At 41.1% G+C, this 23,402-nt stretch overlaps 1 protein-coding gene across 5 annotated transcripts in view; it reads left to right on the top strand.

Annotated features, from left to right (window-relative positions):
• Positions 1-23,402, top strand: part of cnbd1 (cyclic nucleotide binding domain containing 1) — a 59,065-nt gene that overhangs the window by 3,629 nt on the left and 32,034 nt on the right. For 4 of the 5 annotated variants that reach the window (XM_046290769.1, XM_046290770.1, XM_046290772.1 and 1 more), the window contains 2 exons: positions 761-880; positions 12,821-13,012. In XM_046290769.1, coding sequence (XP_046146725.1) covers positions 761-880; positions 12,821-13,012 — 312 coding nt within the window. The remainder of the gene's footprint in view (positions 1-760; positions 881-12,820; positions 13,013-23,402) is intronic. The other variant, XM_046290773.1, reaches the window with a different exon arrangement.

Here is a 23,402-nt window from a genome sequence, read left to right on the forward strand (position 1 = left end):
CATTTCATGTGCGTTTTCAAGGAAAACAAGGACATTTCTAAGTGACCCCAAACTTTTGAACGGTATTGTAGGTGCAGGAGCTGCACAATACTTTTATCTAATATTATAGAAGAGGAACAGGAGCTCAAGCAGCAAAACATGGTAGGTGCTGGTACTCAGCTCCGGTGAGCTCCTGCCCAAGTCAAGTACTGTTAATAGGATTAGTCTACATAGGACATGCCACTATGATTAACTTAACCTAGTTCAATGAAGTGAGTTTGTCAGTGGGGTCTCTTTCTCTGGTTGACAGAAAGTAAACCTGCTCAATGTGACGTTTTCCCCTGAGAGGACTTAAGTGTCGTCAGTTGACATGTGTTTCCTCCTACACATTGGTGCTGCTGGCGTCCAGGTTAAGTGGGTGGGTGTTAAGGATCGTGGTTTGGCGGGTCATGTTTCGGAGAACACATCGACCTTCATCGCATGACTCAGGTAGCCTAGTGGTTAGAGCGTAGGACTAGTAACCGACAGGTTGCAAGTTCGAATCCCTGAGCTGACAAGGTAAAAATCTGTCGATCTGACAAGGCAGTGAGTGACCTGGGCAATGACCTGGGCCGTCATTGAAAATAAGAATTTGTTCTTAAGCTCTTAACTGTCTTGCCTAGTTAAATAAAGGTAAAATAAGACTCTTAACGAGCCCTTGAGGAGTTGCAGCGATGAGAGAAGATTGCAATTTGGGGAGAAAAGGGGGGTAAAAAATAATTGTTGTCATTGTTCCCACCAGCGCTCCCGGCCCTGAGAAGCTGAAGGCCAGTGAGAGCCAGGAAGTGAACAGGAACCAAGGTCACGGGAGACAGACTCAAGAGACACTCATCAACCAAATGATCAAAGCCCTCAAAAAGTTGTGAGTAGAGAATTGTCTGTCATGGTGATAAAGCCATGTCCTGATCTACCAGCTGATGGGCGAGATAAATCCTGATCTAATACTGAGGCAAGTTCAATAAAGGCTCGTTTGCAGCGAACATGTTGCCAGAGTGACAATTTCAGTTGGAACGATTTGAATGAGCATTCCAATATGTTCGGTGAAACATCGAACAGTTACTTTTTGTAAGGATTACTGTGGCTTTTTAGCGACAATATTCAAACATAAAACAACTTAACTATTCCTACTAAATATAGTAGAAAGTCTACATGGCCACTTTATTATTTTTAGCAGCAGTTTAGACCCGAAACACACTTACGTTCACTGCACATTATCATCTCAGACTGTTGGAATATATTAGCCAACGTCAGCAAATTATTTCCCTTGTTGAACGCAACTCTAGTTATATTGAAGTAAAGAGTATATACTGTGATCTATGCACATTTAAGTGCAAGAACAGAACTCCTGTCCACGATATATTATTGCATGCGTTCGTTGCATCTTTTAAAAAACGTGGTATTACCTTGAAGTAGTAGATATTACTGTATAATATCCCTGCACATAACTTCTGTAGCTTAAATTAATTCAGGTTTGTACTGTACAGTACAGTATCTCTGGTTGAGTCATAGACAAACAATGCTGTGAATATTGCACTTCTCTCCAAAACCAGAAGGGGGCAGTGTATTCCCTTTGTAACTGTCTCGTCATCAAATTTTCTGAACATGTGCTGCGCTGCGCTCCTTCTTCACATTTCCCCCCTTGGCTGGCCAACGGATGATGAAGTACTGTTTTCATTAGAATTAGCCAGATGCAGTCGAGGATCATTCTGGCTGCGTCCCAAATGGCACCATATTCCTTTTCCCTATACAGTGCACTTTTTGACTGGGGTCCATATGGCTCTGGTCAAAAGTAGTGCACATTGTAGGGAATAGGGTGCCATTTGGGTCAGAGCCCTGAGTTCTACAACAACAACTTCAGCAGCATGACATATTAAGAATGTCAAATCAATAGCATTTGGTGCCTCTACTACACATGGAACTGTCTCAAAGTAAACGAACCAAATCACTATACCAGCCCCAGACCTCCTTGTAATCATCAAAGCTCCTTGTAGCCTTGATTCATTTGGATGGGACAGACAGTTTATGTATGCCCTTTTGCCTTCATGTTTTGATTTCCCTGCTATCATGGTTAATCACTGTGTGATTATTCCAGACCAACATGTTCAGTAAGTGAGTTTATTTGGCCCTCCCTGGCCATATCGTGACAAAGGCTGTGTCTGAAATGGCACCCTAATCCCAACATGCAGTGCCTTCAGAAAGTATTCACACCCCTTTACTTTTCCCACATTTTGTTGTGTTACAGCCTGAGTTTAAAATTGATTAAATTGAGATTTTGTGTCAATTATCTACACATAATAATCCATAATGTCAAAGTGGAAATGTTTTTAGAAATATTTATAAATAAATAAACAATGAAAAGCTGAAATGTCTTTAGTCTACTCTAAGAAATCAGCCCATTTGTTATGGCAAGCCTAAATAAGTTCAGGAGTAATATTTGCTTAACAAGTCATACAGACTGAGTCCAGGCAATCTACTATGCATAACAATAGTATTTTTTTGTACGACTACCTCATCTCTTTACTCCACACATAAGGTCCCTCAGTTGAAAAGTGTAAGGTCCCTCAGTTGACCAGTGTATTTCAAACACCTGTTGGTAGATGGGTATAAATAAAATAAAACATACCTTGAATATTCCTTTGAGCATGGTGAAGTTATTAATTACACTTTGGATGGTGTGTCAATACACCCAGTCACTATAAAAATACATTTGTCCTTCCTAACTCAGTCACCATGAGGCCAATGGTGACTTTAAAACAGAGTTTAATGGTTGTGGTAGGAGAAAACTGAGGATGGATCAATAACATTGTAATTACTCCACAATTCTAACCTAATTGACAGAGAAAAAAGGAAGCCTGTACAGAATACAAATATTCCAAAACATGCATCCTGTTTGCAACAAGGCACTAAAGTAAAACTGCACAAAAAAAAATTGGCAAAGCAATTACGTTTTTATCCTGAATACAAAATAGTATATTTGGGGCAAATTCAATATAACACATTACTGAGTACCACTCGTCATATTTTCAAGTATTGATGTGGCTGCATCATGTTATGGGTATGCTTGTACTCATGATTTAAAAAAAGAGTGGAGCTAAGCACAGGCAATATCCTAGAGGAAAACCTGGTTATTTTCACCAGACAATGGGAGATGAATTCACCTGTCAGCAGGACAATAACCTAAAACTCAAGTCCAAATCTACACTGGAGTTGTTTACCAAGAAAACAGTGAATGTTCCTGAGTGGCTGAATTACAGTTTTGACACTAAATCGGCTTGAAAATATATGGCAAGACCTGAAAATGTTTGGGTGATCAATTTGACAGAGCTTGAAGAATTTTGAAAAGAATAATGGGAAAATGTTGCTCAATCCAAGTGTGAAAAAGCTCTTAGAGACTTCTCCAGAAAAACTCTTTAATCACTGCCAAAAGTATTTCTAACATGTATTAACCCAGGACTAGGGGATGAATACTTATCTAATCAAGATATATTAGTCATCAAAAAGAAAGGACGACCAAGGCACTCTTCATATAATTAATTCAAATGCCTTTATTAGTAAAGGCATTTTAATTAAGTATATAGAGTGCCTTGGTCCTCCTTTCTTTTTGATGACCAATTTACCCCTTTTTTACCCCAAAGAGCACCTTCTATCTACCAAAATGTACTATTGTGTACCTTAGTAGTGCTTCCCTCCCTCCTCTTTCTACAAGATATATTAGTGTTTTATTTTAAATATATATAAAAAAATACAAATGTTAGCATTTTTCTTCCACTTTGACATTACAGAGTATTTTGTATAGATTGTAGACAAAAAATGGCAAAGAAATTAATTTTAGTCTCACTTTATAACCCAACAAAATGTGAGAAAAAGTCAAGGGGGTGTGAATACTTTCTGAGGACTCTGTAGTGCAGTACTTTCTTCCTATAGCGAATACGGTGCAATTTCAGATGCCGAGATGGACGTCCCTCTGGTGAGATAAGGTAGCAACATCCTCCTGGCCGACATGTTTCTATTTGGGGTGTCTGTTTCCAGCCTGCCTGTGTAGAATGGATTCATTGACATTCCTAGTGTTTTTTTCGTTTTCTTTCCTTTTCATCGAGGCAGTGGGTTTTTACAAAGTTGCATTATTATGTGGTGTTTTTAGCTTCTCTTTCTCTGGTAGTGTTGGACAGGACAGGACCTGTGCAGAGAGAGAGAGGCCTCAGAGTGCTGTAGTATTTCATTGAGGGGATCATTGGGATATAATGTGTTGTACAGTAGGTGTGTGAAGTACTATTAGAACGAAGCCCCTCAGTGTCATCACCGACTCGATATTCAAACATTACATCAGCGTTGGGGTCAATACCATTTAAATGAGTCAATTCAGAAAGTACACTGAAATTCCAATTCCATTGAATGCTTTCAATTAGGAACATTTGAAATTTGAATTTGGTTTTCTTTCTGAATTGACTAATTGAAATGGAATTGACCCCAACTCATGTCTTCTCTATGTTCCTGACACAGTGCTCTGTTATATAAAGACAAAGGATTTAGAGAAAGCATTTTATATTACTGCAGTAAGGCTCCCAGAATTGCTCTGAATCCGAAAAAGCGCCACACAGGTTTGGCAGGGTTTTGTACAAAACCCATGTTACACACCTGCCTCGAAATATCCATTGTCTGAAGCAATCAGAGACAAAACGAACTGCACCAACCTCCCACCAACCTTTGTGCAGTATTAAGCTACTGTATTATTCCTACTTTAAAGCTCTGTCAGTGTGTTGTTTTACCATCGGCTTATCTTCTGATCTGAGGTCAGTGTGTCAGCATCAGCAACAACAGGAGGAAGGTCAAGGTTAATGAAAGGTATCTCTCTCTCCTCTCTGCCACCTGGCCTACACAGATGGAACTACAGATAGCACCATTCTTTCCCTCCCATCCATATGGCTGGTCTGACTGACTATGCAGCCCTGCCTGCACTGTTTTGGCCCTAGGCTCCTGCCCTGCTTTCCTCGCTGCTTCCCTAGTTTTTCTCTTCCTCTCCTTAAACTGTTTGCACTAGGCTGGGGTATCTTCATATCTAGGCTGTGGATGCCAACTGCAATCTGTCAGGTTTAAGAATAAGTCTGTCTAAAAGATCTGCACTCTGGCATGAGGAAACAAGTGTTGTGGTTGTTTCTATGTTAAAACATTTATCAGTTGTTCAAATCAAATGTCATTTGTCATGTGCTTGGTAAAACAACAGGTGTAGACTAACTGTGAAGTGCTTACTTAAGGGCCCTTCCCAACAACGCATATATATTCTTTTTAAATAAGAGGTAATAACACAAGGAATAAATATACAATGATTAACGATAATGACAAGGGTACGAGGTAAATATGTATCATAGGTAGTGACTAGGCAACAGGATAGATAATAAATAGTATGTGACGAGTCAAGAGTTAGTGCCAAGGGGGGTCAATGCAGATAGTCCGGGTATCTATTTGGTTAACTATTTAACTGTTCAGGGTCCTATTCAGGGTCCTGTTGGTTCCAGACTTGATGCATCGGTACTGCTTGCCTTGCGGTAGCAGGGAGAACAGTCTTATGACTTGGGTGGCTGGAGTCTTTGACAATTTTTAGGGCCTTCCTCTGACACCACTTGGTATATGGCCTCCAACTGCTCTTAAACGCGAGTAAAACCAAATGCATGCTTTTCAACCGATCGCTGCCTGCACCAGGATGCCCGACTAGAATCACCAACCTGGATGGTTCCGACCTTGAATATGTGGACATCTATAAGTACCTAGGTGTCTGGCTAGACTGCAAACTCTCCTTCCAGACCCACATCAAACATCTCCAATCGAAAATCAAATCAAGAGTCGGCTTTCTATTCCGCAACAAAGCCTCCTTCACTCACGCTGCCAAGCTTACCCTAGTAAAACTGACGATCCTACCGATCCTCGACTTCGGCGATGTCATCTACAAAATGGCTTCCAACACTCTACTCAGCAAACTGGATGCAGTCTATCACAGTGCCATCCGTTTTGTCACTAAAGCACCTTATACCACCCACCACTGCGACTTGTATGCTCTAGGAATACCTAGGATAGGATAAGTAATCCCTCTCACCCCCCCCCCCCCTTAAGTTTTAGATGCACTATTGTAAAGTGACTGTTCCACTGGATGTCATAAGGTGAATGCACCAATTTGTAAGTCGCTCTGGATAAGAGCGTCTGCTAAATGACTTAAATGTAAATGTAATGTAGTCGGCTGGCCCTCACTACATATTCGTCGCCAGACCCACTGGCTCCAGGTCATCTACAAGTCCATGCTAGGTAAAGCTCCGCCTTATCTCAGTTCACTGGTCACGATGGCAACACCCATCCGTAGCACGCGCTCCAGCAGGTGTATCTCACTGATCATCCCTAAAGCCAACACATCATTTGGCCGCCTTTCGTTCCAGTACTCTGCTGCCTGTGACTGGAACGAATTGCAAAAATCGCAAAAATCTCCCTCACCAACTTCAAACATCAGCTATCCGAGCAGCTAACCGATCGCTGCAACTGTACATAGTCTATAGGAAAATAGCCCACCCATTTTCACCTACCTCATTCCCATACTGTTTTTATACTGTTTTTATTTATTTATTTTTCTGCTCTTTTGCACACCAATATCTCTACCTGTACATGACCATCTGATCATTTATCACTCCAGTGTTAATCTGCAAAATTGTATTATTCGCCTACCTCCTCATGCCTTTTGCACACATTGTATATAGACTGCCCATTTTTTCTACTGTGTTATTGACTTGTTAATTGTTTATTCCATGTGTAACTCTGTGTTGTCTGTTCACACTGCTATGCTTTATCTTGGCCAGGTCGCAGTTGCAAATGAGAACTTGTTCTCAACTAGCCTACCTGGTGAAATAAAAAAAATTAAAAAAAATAGAGCTCCTGGATGGCAGGGAGCCCGGCCTCAGTAGTGTACTGGGCCGTACACACTACGCTCTGTAGCGCCTTCTGGTCGGATGCCAAGCAGTTTTCATACCAAGCGGTGATGCAGACAGTCAATATGCTCTTAATGGTGCAACTGTAGAACTTTTTGAGGATCTGAGGTCCCAGGCCAAATCTTTTCAGCCCCCAGAAGGGGAAGAGGCGTTGTCGTGCCTTCTTCACAACTGTGCTGGTGTGTGTGGACCATGTTAATTCTTTAGTGATGGTGACACCGAGGAACTTGAAGCTCCTGACACGCTCCACTACAGCCCTGTTGATGTGGATGTGGGCCTCCATTTCCTTTTGTCCACCATCAGCTCCATTGTCTTGCAGACGTTGAGGGAACCACACTGCCAGGTCACTGACCTCCTTCCTATAAGCTGTCTTATTGTCATCGGTTGTCAGGCCTACCACCGTTGTATCGTCAGCAAACTTAATAATGGCGTTGGAGATGTGCACAGCCATGCAGTCCTGGGTGAACAGGGAGTACAGGAGGGTACTAAGCACACACCCCTGAGGGGCCCCTGTGTTGAGGGTCAGGCCTAGTTTTAATCTATTCTAACAAGTGCAGTTATTGTAGTTCTCTGCCTGTGAAATATGTATACTCAAAATAGAGTTAAGGGAATAATCTGTCTGTAGTCCAGTTACGGTATTACACATGTCTCTTCAGAGAGAAATAACTAAACAGTCTTGTTGAAATAGCAAAAGAAAATTGGCATCAGTGAAAGGGTGCATGTTGTGCTTCCTATTGATCTTTTGAAAATAGATTCACACTTTTGTTTTGAACATGTCATGAACAGATAAATGGGAGTTAAAGGCACTGATTGTGTATTGCACACACAGTGTGATTTCTACATTCTGTGCTGACACATATACTCTTTATTTTATCCTCGTGGGGACCTAAAATGTCTTTCAATTCAAAATCCTCTTTTGCCTAAAATAGCCTTTGTCCTCATGGGGATGTGGAAAATGTCCCCACGAGGGAGACTTTTCCTTGTTTTCCTAACCTTGTGGGGACACTTGGGGATTTCAGGTCCTCGCGAGGATAGAAGAACGAGACCACACACACACACACACACACACACACACACACACACACACACACACACACACACACACACACACACACACACACACACACACACACACACACACACACACACACACACACACACACACACACACACACACACACACACACACGTCTCTTCAAAGTCTGTGTGCTAGCACTGGGAGCAGGAAGTGTGTGTGTGTACCTTGCAACCACCCTGCCCCTTCCCACCCGTGCCTCGATGGACAACCCAGGCCGACGGCCTCAGGGCCGGTGCTTCTGGGTAATGGTCCGAGGGAGAAGGGGGCCTCTGATGCTCTGGCCAGCAGGAAGAAGTAGGCTTGTTTTATGAAGGAAACTGGCCCGCACAACCTGCTTTGTCTGCACTTTCACTCTGTTTTTGTTTTATTTCATGTATTTATTTTTCTTTATGAATCAGCGCCCTGCTCTGCTCTGTCCTGTCCCACTCCACTCCTCTATGCTTTCCATTCCGAAAGGATTTCCTCTTTCCAACCGCTCTAGTGTTGGGAGCTTCCTCAGCTACGGGATGCCGCTATGGGTTGGTTTGGGGAAAATGGGGTAACCTACCTACTTTTCTTTTGTCTGTCTGTCTTGTCTGTAGTCCAATCCAACCAGGTTGTGGGCAAAGATTTATTGTGCTGTGTGTATGTCTTTATTTACATGTGTGTTGTGACTGGTGTAGGGTTGCAAAACCTACTGGTAATTTACCAAAGTTACAGGAACTTTCGGTAATTAACAGGCAATCTATTGTGTCTTTGGACATGTATTTATGTATAGTATTATTTTTTGTGTCCATATTGTCCATGAGTTTCTAGTGGATAGACCATATGGTTCAAGAGAGATTTGGCATTATTTTCAAAAAGCTCTACAATTCTCCCAACTATCAACTTTTTTCACAACTGCCACCAGTTTGGCACCAACACTTTTAAAACAAAGACATTGACACAGTAAAATAAATAAGTGTGTAAAAAAATATAAAGGAGATTTCATGCTGAAACCCTCATATTAAACACAATAGTATTCACTAAGTTGATGGTTTACATTTAGCATAATGTTTTACAGCTTTCCCAGTCTCTTATTTGATTATTTTATATTTTACCCGTGATAAGGCAACACAGAGGCCCAGAGATTATTTCAGACGTACCCATAAGGCCACTAGATGTCATGCGATAATATTTTCCCCAAAACCTGGTAGTTTACCTCTAAACTTCAAAAGGTACCAGTAATATACCCTCTCTTTGCAACCCTAGAATGGTGTGTGTGCGTTGTGACTAGATTATTGTACCTTGAAGGATTTATATCAATAGCACAATGACAACACAAACCAGAAATCCAAGAAAATCTTGTAACACTGGAGCCCAGATATAAGCATCTCATTATGAGGTAGTGATGGGAGAGAGACTGCAAGATAATCAGACCATTCAGTATACGGTCTGTCTGCACATTTAGGCCTTTTCAATCTATTTCAAAAGATGAGTCAAATACAATAGACACAGAGAGAGGGAGAAGAGCCAGACAGACCTAGAATCTACCTCTATGTGATATACTCTCAGAACACAGCAAATCAATGTTGCTGTATGCCTTCAGCTATTAATTTGCCTGATTCATCCTCCTCCACTGATGGGCTGGTGCTCTGAAACCCATCTATTATCATTATCCATCTATTTGGCAGACACCATTATCCAATATTACCTCTTACAGTAAATCTGTGTGTATGTGTGTGTGTATATATCAAAAAAATATTATATATATATATTTCTTCATCTTTATGGAGGGTAATAACAGGGTGTCTTACTCCAAGCTAAAGTGGATATACAATGCTGTGGGGATCTGTATCAAGGATGCAAACTTGTATGGCTGAAAGCTTCAGAGGTATTTATCAGACAATGTGTCTGTGACGACTATTGTGATGTCAATGTCTAAAACCACAGGTAAAACCATCACATGCAGCCCAGGCAAATCAAGTCTTCTCGGGGTTTTACTAGAGAACTAAGATCTACATTACATTTTTGGGGCTCTTATCTAGAGTGACTTCATTTGAAGTATATTCAACTAAAGTAGGCAAAACAACCACCATATATTTAAATAACATAAAATTAATTGATCATTAGAAAACCCGTTTACAATTATGTTAGCACAGCTGAAAACTGTTGTAAAGAAGCAATAAAACTGGCCTTCTTTAGACTAGAAGGCCAGCATCCCGGAGTCGCCTCTTCACCGTTGACATTGAGACTGGTTTTTCTAGACCTGAACCCCATTGAAAACCTCTGGAATGTGATCAAAGGGGAGATGGATGGTCTCAAGCCATCAAACAAAACCGAGTTGCTTGAAATGATGTGCCAGGAGTGGCATAAAGTCACCCAACATCAATGTGAAAGACTGGTGGAGAGCAGGCCAAGACGCATGAAATCTGGGATTGAAAATCAGGGCTATTCCACCAAATATTGATATCTGAACTCTTCCTAAGTTCAAACATTTAGTATTATGTTGTTTTAAAATGAACTTATTATCTTTGCGTTATTCTCGGTCTGACAACACTGCACCTTTTTTGTTAATTTGACCAGTTGTAATTTTTTGCAAATAAATGCTCTAAATGACAATATTTCTATTTGTAATTTGGGAGAAATGTTGTCAGTAGTTTATAGAATAAAACAAATATGTTCATTTTACCCAAACACATACCAATAAATAGTAAAACCAGAGAAACGGATCATTTTGCAGTGGTCTCTTCATTTTTCATTCCAGGGTTTTTCTTTATTTTTACTGTTATCTACATTGTAGTATAATAGTGAAGACATCCAAACTATGAAATAACACAGTATGGAATCATGTGTAACAAAAAGTGTTCATCAAATCAAAACATATTTTATATTTGAGAGCCACCCTTTGTCTTGATGACAGCTTTACACACTCTTGGCATTCTTTCAACCAGCTTCATGCGGTCGTCACCTGGAATGCATTTGGTGTGCCTTATTAAAAGTTCATTTGTGGAATTTCTTTCCTTTTTAAAGTGTTTGAGCCAATCAGTTTTGTTTGTCACAAGGTAGGGATGGTATACAGAAGAAAGCTCTATTTGGTAAAATACCAGGTCCATATTACGGCAAGAACAGCTTAAATATGCAAAGACAAACGACAGTCCATCATTACTTTAAGATATGAAGGTCAAACCGGAAAATGTCAAGAACTTTGTGCAGTCGCAAAAACCATTAAGCGCTATGATGAAACTGGCTCTCATGAGGATTGCCACAGGAAAGGAAGACAGAGGGTAAGTTCATTCAGAGTTACCAGCCTCAGATATCGGCAATCAACTGCACCTCCGATTGGATTGCACCTCACAGAGTTCAAGTAACATACACATCTCAACATCAACTGTTTAGAAGAGACTGTGCGACTCAGGCCTTCATGGCCAAATTGCTGCAAAGAAACCACTACTAAAGAACACCAATAAGAAGAAGAGACTTGCTTGGGCCAAGAAACACGAGCAAAGGACATTGGATCGGTGGAAATCTGTCCTTTGGTTTGATGAGTCCAAATTACAACCACCGTGTCTTTGTGAGACGCAGAGTAGGTGAACGGATGATCTCTGCATGTGTGGTTCCCACCGTGAAGCATGGAGGAGGAGGTGTGATGATATGGGGGTGCTTTGCTGGTGACACTGTCTGTGATTTATTTAGAATTCAAGGCACACTTAACCAGCATGGCTACCACAGCATTCTGCAGCGATATGCCATACTACAATTTATACAGCAAGACAATCAGTTCAACAGGTACAGCAAGCTCTACAAGTAGATTTGGAAAATATCAGCGAGTGTGTTTGTCGGAACAAACTTGTTTTAAACACCAAGAAAACCAAATTTATGTTGGTCTGTTCCACCAGGAAAAGGCCAACACAGCAATGGATACAAGTATGGGGGGAGTACAAATTTAGGAAGTGGCAGAAACCGAACTACAGGGAGTGCAGCTAGACAACTGATTATCATGGTCATATCAAATAAATCATCTATGTAAATAAAAGTATTACAACTGCATGCCATGATCAGAAGGATAGCTAAATATTTACCGGAAAAAAATTCTTAAGCAAATAACTCAAGCATTTATTGAGAGTCAGGTGAACTCCTGTTCTGTGTTATTTCATAGTCTGGGGAAATGCATCAGCTAGTGAAATTTGGAGGCTGCATATTGAACAGAACAAAGCAGCAAGGAATGTTTCAAGGTGGAGATATGGTTCTTCTGTTGTAGTCATGCTCAATGCTCTTGGTTGGTCATCAATCGACAAGATAATTGAAAAACACATGCTTATTTTATTTCATAATATACACCATTTAAAATGGCCTAACTCTATTCACAACAGTATTCAGTTGGTAAGAGACAGACATTCAGTAAATACTTGGAATAGATTGTCCATACAAAAAAGAGAAATTGGCAAAGAACATTTCGATTTGGAGCAATAAAGAAATAGAATAATTTACCTGCGCAAACCAGAAACCTCTCAATATATAAATTCAAACAATACTTTGAAACCATTTAAATATAATACATAGGAAAGTTGTGCTGAAGAATCAATCTATTTTTTTTAGACTGTTATAGTATTTATCTGGTGAATATGTCAGTATTATGTCTCTTTGTAACAGTGTTATATGTGAAAATGTGATCGTATTATAAATTGTATTTTAATGTTTAAGGACTCTTGGAAGATTAGTCCAAATCAGGACTAAAAAATATCCTAATCAAATCTCATCTGGTTTGCGCTTAGTGGGACTATCATTTGTTTTTCAACAGGACAGTGACCCAAAACACACCTCCAGGCTGTGTAAAGGCTATTTCACCAAGAAGGAGAATCCCCCGTCCTCAACCCAATGAGATGGTTTGGGATGAGTTGGACCGCAGAGTGAAGGAAAAGCAGCCAATGCTCAGCAGCCAGAGCTCAGCATATGTGGGAATTCCTTCAAGACCGTTGGAAAACCATTCCAGGTGACTACCTCATGAAGTTGGGTCTTGAAATTGTACGGCTTGACTGACTTTGTCTTAAATTAATGATGGACTGTCATTTCTCTTTGCTTATTTGAGCTGTTCTTACCATAATATGGACTTGGTCTTTTACCAGATAGGACTATCTTCTGTATATCACCCCAACCTTGTCACAAACAGATTAAAAAGGAAAGAAATTCCACTAATTCAATTTGAACCAAGGACAATTAAAATGCATTCCAGGTGACTACCTCACGAAGCTGGTTGAGAGAATGCCAAGAGTTTGCAAATGTGTCATCAAGAGAAAGAGTGGCTACTTTGAAGAATCTCAAATATGAAATTGTTTTGATTTGTTTAACACTTTTTTGGTTACTACATGATTCTATATGTGTTATTTCATAGTTTATATGTCCTCACTATTATTTTACAATGTAGAAAGTAGTAAAAATAAAGAAACACCCTGGAATGAGTAGGCGTGTCCAAACTCTTGACTGGTACTATATATACAGTGCATTCTGAAAGTATTCAGACCCCCTTTTCCACATTTTGTTACGTTAGTCTTATTCTAAATTTGTATTAAATACAACAAAAAAATCCTCATCAATCTACACACAATACATTCTAATGACAAAGCGAAAACAGGTTTTTAGAAAATTTAGCAAATTTATAGAAAATGTAAAACTGAAATGCCTTACTACATAAGTATTTCCGATCCTTTGCTATGAGACTTGAAATTGAGCTCAAGTGCATCCTGTTTCCATTGAGATATTTCTACAACTTGATTGGAATCCACCTATGGTAAATTCAATTTACCATACACACTTGCCTATATAATGTCCCACAGTGCATGTCATGGCAAAAACCAAGCCATGAGGTTGAAGGAATTGTCCGTAGAGCTCCAAGACAGGATTGTGTTGAGGCACAGATCTGGGTAAAGGTACAACAAAAATGTATGCAGCATTGAAGGTCCCCAAGAACACAGTGGCTTCCATCATTCTTAAATGGAAGAAGTTTGGAACCACCAGCTCTCCCTAGAGCTGGCCTCCCGGCCAAACTGAGTAATCGGGGGAGAAGGGCCTTGGTCAGGGAGGTGACCAAGAACCTGATGGTCACCCTGACAGAGCTCCAGAGTTCCTCTGTTGAGATGGGAGAACCTTCCAGAAGGACAACCATCTTTGCAGCACTCCACCAATCAGGCCTGATGAAACCAAGATTTAACTTTTTGGCCTGAATGCCAAGAATCACGTCTGGAGTAAACCTGGCACGATCCCTACGGTGAAGCATGGTGGTGGCAACAGCATGGTAGTGGCAGCATCATGCTGTGGGAATTTTCTTCAGCGGCAGTCACTGGGAGATTAGTCAGGATCGAGGGAAAAATGAACGGAGCAAAGTACAGAGAGGTCCTTGATGAGAACCTGGTCCAGAACGGTTCCACCAGGACAACAACCCTAAGCACACAGCCAAGATAACGCAGGAGTGGCTTCGGGACAAGTTTCTGAATGTCCTTGAGTGGCCTAGCCAGATCCCAAACTATGTATATGTGATATTTCAGTTATATACATTGCCTTGCGAAAGTATTCGTCCCCCTTGAACTTTGCGACCTTTTGCCACATTTCAGGCTTCAAACATAAAGATAAAAAACTGTATTTTTTTGTGAAGAATCAACAACAAGTGGGACACAATCATGAAGTGGAACGACATTTATTGAATATTTCAAACTTTTTTAACAAATCAAAAACTGAAAAATTGGGCATCCAAAATTATTCAGCCCCTTTACTTTCAGTGCAGCAAACTCTCTCCAGAAGTTCAGTGAGGATCTCTGAATGATCCAATGTTGACCTAAATGACTAATGATGATAAATACAATCCACCTGTGTGTAATCAAGTCTCCGTATAAATGCACCTGCACTGTGATAGTCTCAGAGGTCCATTAAAAGCGCAGAGAGCATCATGAAGAACAAGGAACACACCAGGCAGGTCCGAGATACTGTTGTGAAGAAGTTTAAAGCCGAATTTGGATACAAAAAGATTTCCCAAGCTTTAAACATCCCAAGGAGCACTGTGCAAGCGATAATATTGAAATGGAAGGAGTATCAGACCACTGCAAATCTACCAAGACCTGGCCGTCCCTCTAAACTTTCAGCTCATACAAGGAGAAGACTGATCAGAGATGCAGCCAAGAGGCCCATGATCACTCTGGATGAACTGCAGAGATCTACAGCTGAGGTGGGAGACTCTGTCCATAGGACAACAATCAGTCGTATATTGCACAAATCTGGCCTTTATGGAAGAGTGGCAAGAAGAAAGCCATTTCTTAAAGATATCCATAAAAAGTGTCATTTAAAGTTTGCCACAAGCCACCTGGGAGACACACCAAACATGTGGAAGAAGGTGCTCTGGTCAGATGAAACCAAAATTGAACTTTTTGGCAACAATGCAAAATGTTATGTTTGGCGTAAAAGCAACACAGCTAATCACCCTGAACACACCATCCCCACTGTCAAACATGGTGGTGGCAGCATCATGGTTTGGGCCTGCTTTTCTTCAGCAGGGACAGGGAAGATGGTTAAAATTTATGGGAAGATGGATGGAGCCAAATACAGGACCATTCTGGAAGAACCTGATGGAGTCTGCAATAGACCTGAGACTGGGACGGAGATTTGTCTTCCAACAAGACAATGATCCAAAACATAAAGCAAAATCTACAATGGAATGTTTCAAAAATAAACATATCCAGGTGTTAGAATGGCCAAGTCAAAGTCCAGACCTGAATCCAATCGAGAATCTGTGGAAAGAACTGAAAACTGCTGTTCACAAATGCTCTCCATCCAACCTCACTGAGCTCGAGCTGTTTTGCAAGGAGGAATGGGAAAACATTTCAGTCTCTCGATATGCTAAACTGATAGAGACATACCCCAATCGACTTACAGCTGTAATCACAGCAAAAGGTGGCGCTACAAAGTATTAACTTAAGGGGGCTGAATAATTTTGCATGCCCAATTTTTCAGTTTTTGATTTGTTAAAAAAGTTTGAAATATCCAATAAATGTCGTTCCACTTCATGATTGTGTCCCACTTGTTGTTGATTCTTCACAAAAAAATACAGTTTTATATCTTTATGTTTGAAGCCTGAAATGTGGCAAAAGGTCGCAAAGTTCAAGGGGGCCAAATACTTTCGCAAGGCACTGTATCTTGAATACATTTGTAAAAATGTCTTAAAACCTGTTTTTGCTTTGTCATTCTGGGGTATTGTGTGTAGATTGATGAGGGGGAAAAATACATTTTAGAATAAGGTTGTAATGTAACAAAATGTGAACGAGTCAAGGGTCTGAATACTTTCAGAATGCACTGTATATATTGAGAATATCATTGCAAAGAATATTTAAAAGATTGAATGTGGCCCAAGAACTGTAGGCAGCAGGCTTGTGTTTCTGGGTGGGACCGCATGATGTCTATGCCTCATGAGTAAATTGCTTAACCATTATGTCTGTTTAATATCCAGATCCTAATGTGGTTTGTACGCAAAATTAATCAAAGCTGACGACTGCAACATGTTTTATACAGTACAGCCAGTGTGTGTGTCCCAAATTACTACCCTTTTCCTTATTTATTGCACGTGTTTTGACTATGGCTCTGGTCAAAAGTAGTGCATTACATAGGCAATAGTGTTCCATTTGGGATGCAGAAGTGTCATTTACATTGCAAATACTGAGCAGATGGATTGGATGTAGTCGGAAGGTTTGACGCCAGCAGTCTAACGATGCGTCATCTCATGCAGCAGACCCCATGTCGTTGTTTCACTCCATGTGAGATCTAGCGTGGCTACAGAACAGTAGTTTGCCATGTGTGGTGTTATGGATGACCAGGCTGTTATATGCAGTAGTCATAATGATTCACCACATGTGTTTAGAGTAACAGAGTGAGAAGTGGTCATTTATAGCTCAGTTGGTAGAGCATGGCACTTGTAACGCCAGGGTAGTGAGTTCGATTCCCGGGACCATCCATATGTAAAATGTGTACACTATAAAAGTGGCATTGAAATGGCATATATTCTATTATTGTATATAGGGGTGTACTCACGGGTGTGCATGTGTGCCAGCATGTGGTGTGCCAAGCCAACACTATGCTTGCCTCTGCATGAATTATTAAGTGATTACCTCTACTGGCCCTGTTCATCACTCTCTGGTATTAGACAGGTGCCTGGACCACACTCCCACCACCACTGGTGATAAAACCATCTCCCATCTATAACTACAGTGTAGGAAAGACTTGAAATATCCTGTCCCTGTAGATTACTCTCTGCTCTTTTTTCCATCCAATCTGTCTGACAATCCGCCGGCCACGAAAAAAGACTTAGGAACATAAATATCAAACAGGCGTCCATCTTGTTGTGGAAACATCAACACAGGCGAGGGGAGGGGAGTCGTTGGAGAGAAACGGGAAAGTTCCTGTCTGGTCTGTCTGGTGTGTGAGAGTGAGTCACCCTATGGTAAATGTATTTTCCTGACACAGTGGAAGGTCAAAGGAGGTAGAGCGTCATTTCAGATTGCAAGTACGGGAACTCTTCACCAGCTGTCTGTCGATGGAGAGACTAGTCACTACACCATCCAACTATGTGAGAAGAGAGTACATTAGGTTGTGGAAAAAAAGTAGGGGGAGAAGTCAAACTGGAGACAGACAGGTCTGGGATGACTGGCCACGTTGAGATGGTTTGTTGGTCCTGTCTCTCTGAGTTTCCATTTAATTCATAATCCTTAAGTCTATTGATACACCCGTGCGCCAATCAATGTAACATAATAAAGAAATCCCCATCAGAATCAGTCAGTTTAAGATAGAGATATCTGTTTTTTTGTATGGGCTGCATCCGCCTATGTCGGCCTTCCGCATCTGCGCTGGAAGGCGGCTGAGCTACAGGACTTGTCTGAAGTTGGTACCGCTGATGTGCGAACTTCTGTCTGTAGCGTCCGACCCGTTTGGGCTACAAACTAATATGAGCTTTCGTATATCTCCCAGATTTAGGACAGACACTTCAAAACTTTATTCCTTATGATTTATGTTTTGACTGTCTTTAAAAAAAAAAGTATTATTCAATGTGTTTCTATGAGATATATTAGTAAAGGCCAAATTCAGTATTTTATCAAATACACTACATGACCAAAAGTATGTGGACACCTGCTCGTCAAAACATATCATTCCAAAATCATGGTTATTAATATGGAGTTGGTGCCCCTTTGCTACTATAACAACGTCCAATATTCTGGGAAGGCTTTCCGCTAGATGTTGGAACATTGTTAGGGGGGACTTGCTTCCATTCAGCCACAAGAGCATTAGTGAGGTCGGGCAATGATGTTGGGCGATTAGGCCTGGCTCGCAGTTGGCGTTCCAATTCATCCCAAAGGTGCTTGATGCGGTTGAGGTCAGGCCTGTGTGCAGACCAGTCAAGTTCTTCCACACCTATCTTGACAAACCATTTCTGTACGGATCTCGCTTTGTGTACGGGGGCATTGTCATACCGAAACAGGAATGGGCCTTCCCCAAACTGTTGCCACAAAGTTGGAAGCACAGAATTGTCTAGAATGTCATTGTGTGCTGTAGCGTTAAGATTTCCCTTCAGTGGAACTAATTGGGCCTAGCCTGAACCATGAAAAACTGTCCCAGACCATTATTCCTCCTCCACCAGTCTTTACAGTTGGCACTATGCATTGGGGCAGGTAGTGTTCTCCTGGCATCTGCCAAACCTAGATCCGTCTGTTGGACTGCCAGATGGTCAAGTGTGATTCATCATTCCAATGATTTATACATCAGTCAGCAATGGGTGTAACTGAAATAGCCGAATCCACAAATTTGAAAGGGTGTCCACATAGTTTTGAATATAAAGTGTACTTTTTATAACAACAGTGGTCCTAAAATTCTAAATGAAATAGCTCAATGATCCATGGTATGACCATCTTTAAACAATTTCATATGTCAGCTTAGTAGAACCCTCAACCCCCCAAAGGCTTAGACTTTTAGAGGTTTTTACCCCAGTCAGCAGATAACACAAACAGCTAGAGGTCTCAGTCCCTCCTGTCCCCAAGCTAAACAGAAGAACTCTCATGTTACGTCTCGTCGGTGTGAGTGTCGATGCTGTAATGTTACTGTATGATCAAGATTAAGATCAGTTATGGATATTGCTGAAATGTAAACAAAACTGAGCAACAGCCACTCGTGCCTCACCTACTGGGCTCTGCCATGGAACTCTCTAGTGCTTTGTTGAAGCTGTGTTATTGCAGTCCACTCATATCAGCAGGACACGTATCTGATTGGCGTTTTCAGTAGAGGGGGGGATTAAGCAATATTTTTGGAGAATATACAATCTGTCTTTTTCGGTCTGTCACGTATTGCAAAATATCTCTATTTCTGCATTCGTTGTTGCAAGGTGCCCAGTTTTACTTCTACTCCCTCTCTCCCAGCTGACTGCGGTCCAGAAAACCATCCCCCAGATTTGATGACACACATATTGGCCTGGGAATCTGATTTAAACTGAGTTATAATAGTTTTGTAATCTGTGTTTTTTTTGTCGTTGTCAAGACTCTTTCTGGCATACAGAGGGACATGACCTCAGATCCAGCTGTCTGCCCTGGCCTCCAGTCAGTTCCATCTCTCTCTCTCTCTCTCTCTGACAGCTGTCTCTCTATGACAGCTGCTGTTGGGTTGGGTTTGGGGGGAAACCCACAAAAAAGGATGACTTCTTCCTCTTCTGAATGCCCCCCCCCCCCTCTTTCCCCCAGGAGTGTAAACAATAACAGGAGACAGGGTATTTAATCACGTCCAGTGTTAGATGGCTTGGCTGGCTGGCGGGATGCTCTCCAAACTGGGTGATGGTGGACAATTAACCTCTATCTCCACTGCCACGTCTACCCTGCCAAGGCCTAGCTAGCTGGTGTCTGTGGTTCCAGCCATACTGCTGAGCTTTAGCAGGACTATCAGTGGCTGATGCAATACAGAACATTTCTTAATTATATGATATTACCTTGATGAAAATGGTTCACTTGTGACTATTACGATTTCTGTGTCTGGCTCATTTTAGAGTCTATGTGTTAGAGCTGTAACGCTTCACCAAACCCACAGTTTTGCGCTTTTGGGGTCATATTTCGGTACAGCAGGAAAGTTTAAATTCCGACAGTTACTGTAGTTAATGTTTGTTAAGAAAATACAAAGCGTTGGTGTTCCTAATTCCATATATGATCATGAGTCCTATAATACCTGTTGATAGCACAATCAGGAATCCTAACACTTTGTATTTACTATAACAAATGAAAACACACGATTACTCAACACTAAAATAAAGTGCAATGTGCGCGTGATATCAATATGTACAGTTGAAGTCGGAAGTTTACATACACCTTAGCCAAATACATTTAAACTCCGTTTTTCACAATTCCTGACAATTAATCCCCGGGACCACCCATACGTAGAATGTATGCACACATGACTGTAAGTCGCTTTGGATAAAAGCGTCTGCTAAATGGCATATATTATTATTATTATTATTAATCCTAGTAACAATTCCCTGTCTTATGTCAGTTAGGATCACCACTTTATTTTAAGAATGTGAAATGTCAGAATAATAGTAGAGAGAGTGATTTATTTCAGCTTTGATTTCTTGCTCGTACATGTATTTCCATTTCTGCCCATAAATTTTCTATAGGATTGAGGTCAGGGCTTTGTGATAGCTACTCCAATACCTTGACTTTGTTGTCCTTAAGCCATTTTGCCACAACTTTGGAAGTATGCTTGGGGTCATTGTCCATTTGGAAGACCCAGCAAGTTTGAACCTTTTTGGGATAGGTGGCAGCATTTTCACTTTTGGATGAATAACATGCCCAGAGTGAACTGCCTCCTACTCTGTCCCAGATGCTAATATATGCATAGTATTATTAGTATTGGATAGAAAACACTCTGAACTTTCTAAAACTGTTTGAATGATGTCTGTGAGTATAACAGAACTCATATGGCAGGCGAAAACCTGAGAAAAATCCAACCAGGAAGTGGGACATCTGAGGTTTGTAGTTTTTCAAAGCTTGGCCAACCGAATACACATTGAGATATGGATAAAGTTGCACTTCCTACGGCTTCCACTAGATGTCAACCATCTGTAGAAACTTGAATGAGGATTCTACTATAAAGGAGGGGCTCAATGAGACCTCTTTGAGTCAGTGGTCCGACAGAGTGCCTTGGTCTCATGATGCACGCTCCCGACAGAGTTACCTCTCGTTCCAGTGCTTTTCTGAAGACAAAGGAATTCTCCGGTTGGAACATTATTGATGTTTTATGTTTTATGTTTAAAACATCCTAAAGATTGATTCCATACATCATTTGACATGTTTCGGAACTTTCCGAGTTTTTGTCTGGATGAAGTACCTGCTGCGCTTCATGAAGATGGATTACTGGGATGAACACGCTAACAACAAGTGGCTATTTGGACATAAATGATGGACTTCATGGAATTTTATGGAACAAGTCAGTCATTTATTGTCAACCTGGGATTCATGGGAGTGCCTTCTGATGAAGATCATCAAGGTAAGTGAATATTTATGGTGTTTTTTCTAACTTTGTTGACTCCAAAATGGCGGATATTCCTCTGGCTGTTTTGGGTTCTGAGCACCGTTCTCAGATTATGCTTTTTCTGTAAAGTTTTTTTTGAATGATACAGCGGTGGGCATTAAGGAGAAGTCTATCTTTAATTCTGTGAAAAACACTTGTATCTTTTATCAATGTTTGTTATGAGTATTTCTGCAAAATCACTGGATGTATTGGAATCAAAACATTACTGCACGTAAGGCGCCAATGTAAACTTAGATTTTTGGATATAAATATACACATTATCGAACAAAACATGCATGTATTGTGTAACATGATGTCCTATGAGTGTCATCTGATGAAGATCATCAAGGGTTAGTGATTAATTTGATCTACAGTTCTGCTTTTTGTGACTCCTATCTTTGTCTGGAAAAATGGCTGTGTGTTTCTTCGATGTATGACCTAACATAATCATATTTGGTGCTTTCGCTGTAAAGCCCTTTTGTAATCGGACTCGATGGGTACATTAACAAGATGTTTATCTTTCATTTGCTGTATTGGACTTGTTAATGTGTGAAAGTTACATATTTCAAAAAAATATTTTTGAATTTCGCGCACTGCCTTTTCAGCGACATGTTGTCGAGCCGGAACCCCTGCGCTAGAAAGGTTAACTTCCTGACTGATGTCTTGAGATGTTGCTCCAATATATCCACATCATTTTCCTGCCTCATGATGCCATCTATTTTGTGGAGTGCACATGTACCCTCCTGCAGCAAAGCACCCCCACAACATGATGCTGCCACCCCTGTGCTTCACAGTTGGGATGGTGTTCTTCGGCTTGCAATCCTCCCCCTTTTTCCTCCAAGCATAACGATGGGCATTGTGGCCAAACAGTTCTATCAGACCAGAGGAAATTTCTCCAAAAAGTATGATCTTTGATTACGTCTCCGTAATCTAGCATGGGTAAAATGGTCCTCTGAATCAGGGTTAGTTTGGCAGCTTTGGTGAAAGGGGAGCGATTACGCTCTTGTAATTTCTTTGGCCCTGTCAGAATCAACTTTGATGGGTTGCTTGAATGCAGAGAGGAGACGAAGTTGTGTTGTTTTTTTGCCTTTCGGTCTTGCTCTGGTGGTAGGAATACTGGGTCGACGTCGGGTACGTAGGGTATTCTCGTTGATCAGTGGTGACATGCTCTCTCTGTCCATTTGCCATTGTCATCTACTGGAAAGACAAAATGTAGCCAAACTGAAGATTTAAACGATGGAGAATTCTCCTGGTTTATCGACCCCACCACTCGCCATCGTACAGAACTAGTTCCTGGCTGCGCCTCACAAAAGGGCAGTTTGAAATGCGGCAATTAAGATTTGAATTTCTATTACAACGTGGGCATAGGCTCTAGTTGTTTTAACGGAAATAGCCTGAAATGTTTTTTCACCTCAAATTTACTCGACAAGGGTGTCCAAATCCTCCACCAGCCTATTGTTTTCATTTTTGATATATCTCTGTAGTCATTCGGGTTCACAGTGTGAACCAAAGAGTGGTCCCCGGTATGAATACATGTACCGTTACACCCTTACTATGTGTAAAGGATGTCATGCTGCTTGCTTAGCGAGTACCGCTTCCCCCTGATTTGGCTCATACAGAGACTCAGGACCTTTGCCTCGCAAACACACGTGACCACCCTCGTGAAGTATTCCAACCCATCAGGATATTGGAAAAGGCAATTCATAATTGCGTAAGGGTCGACACTCACTGAGTGAGTGTCAGAGATCCCCGTCTTCTACATTCACACCCCAAATTCACTCCAAGGCGACCCCAGCGGTTGAACTGAG

The sequence above is a fragment of the Oncorhynchus gorbuscha genome, linkage group LG12, assembly GCF_021184085.1.
Source record: "Oncorhynchus gorbuscha isolate QuinsamMale2020 ecotype Even-year linkage group LG12, OgorEven_v1.0, whole genome shotgun sequence".
Classification (NCBI taxonomy): domain Eukaryota; kingdom Metazoa; phylum Chordata; class Actinopteri; order Salmoniformes; family Salmonidae; genus Oncorhynchus; species Oncorhynchus gorbuscha.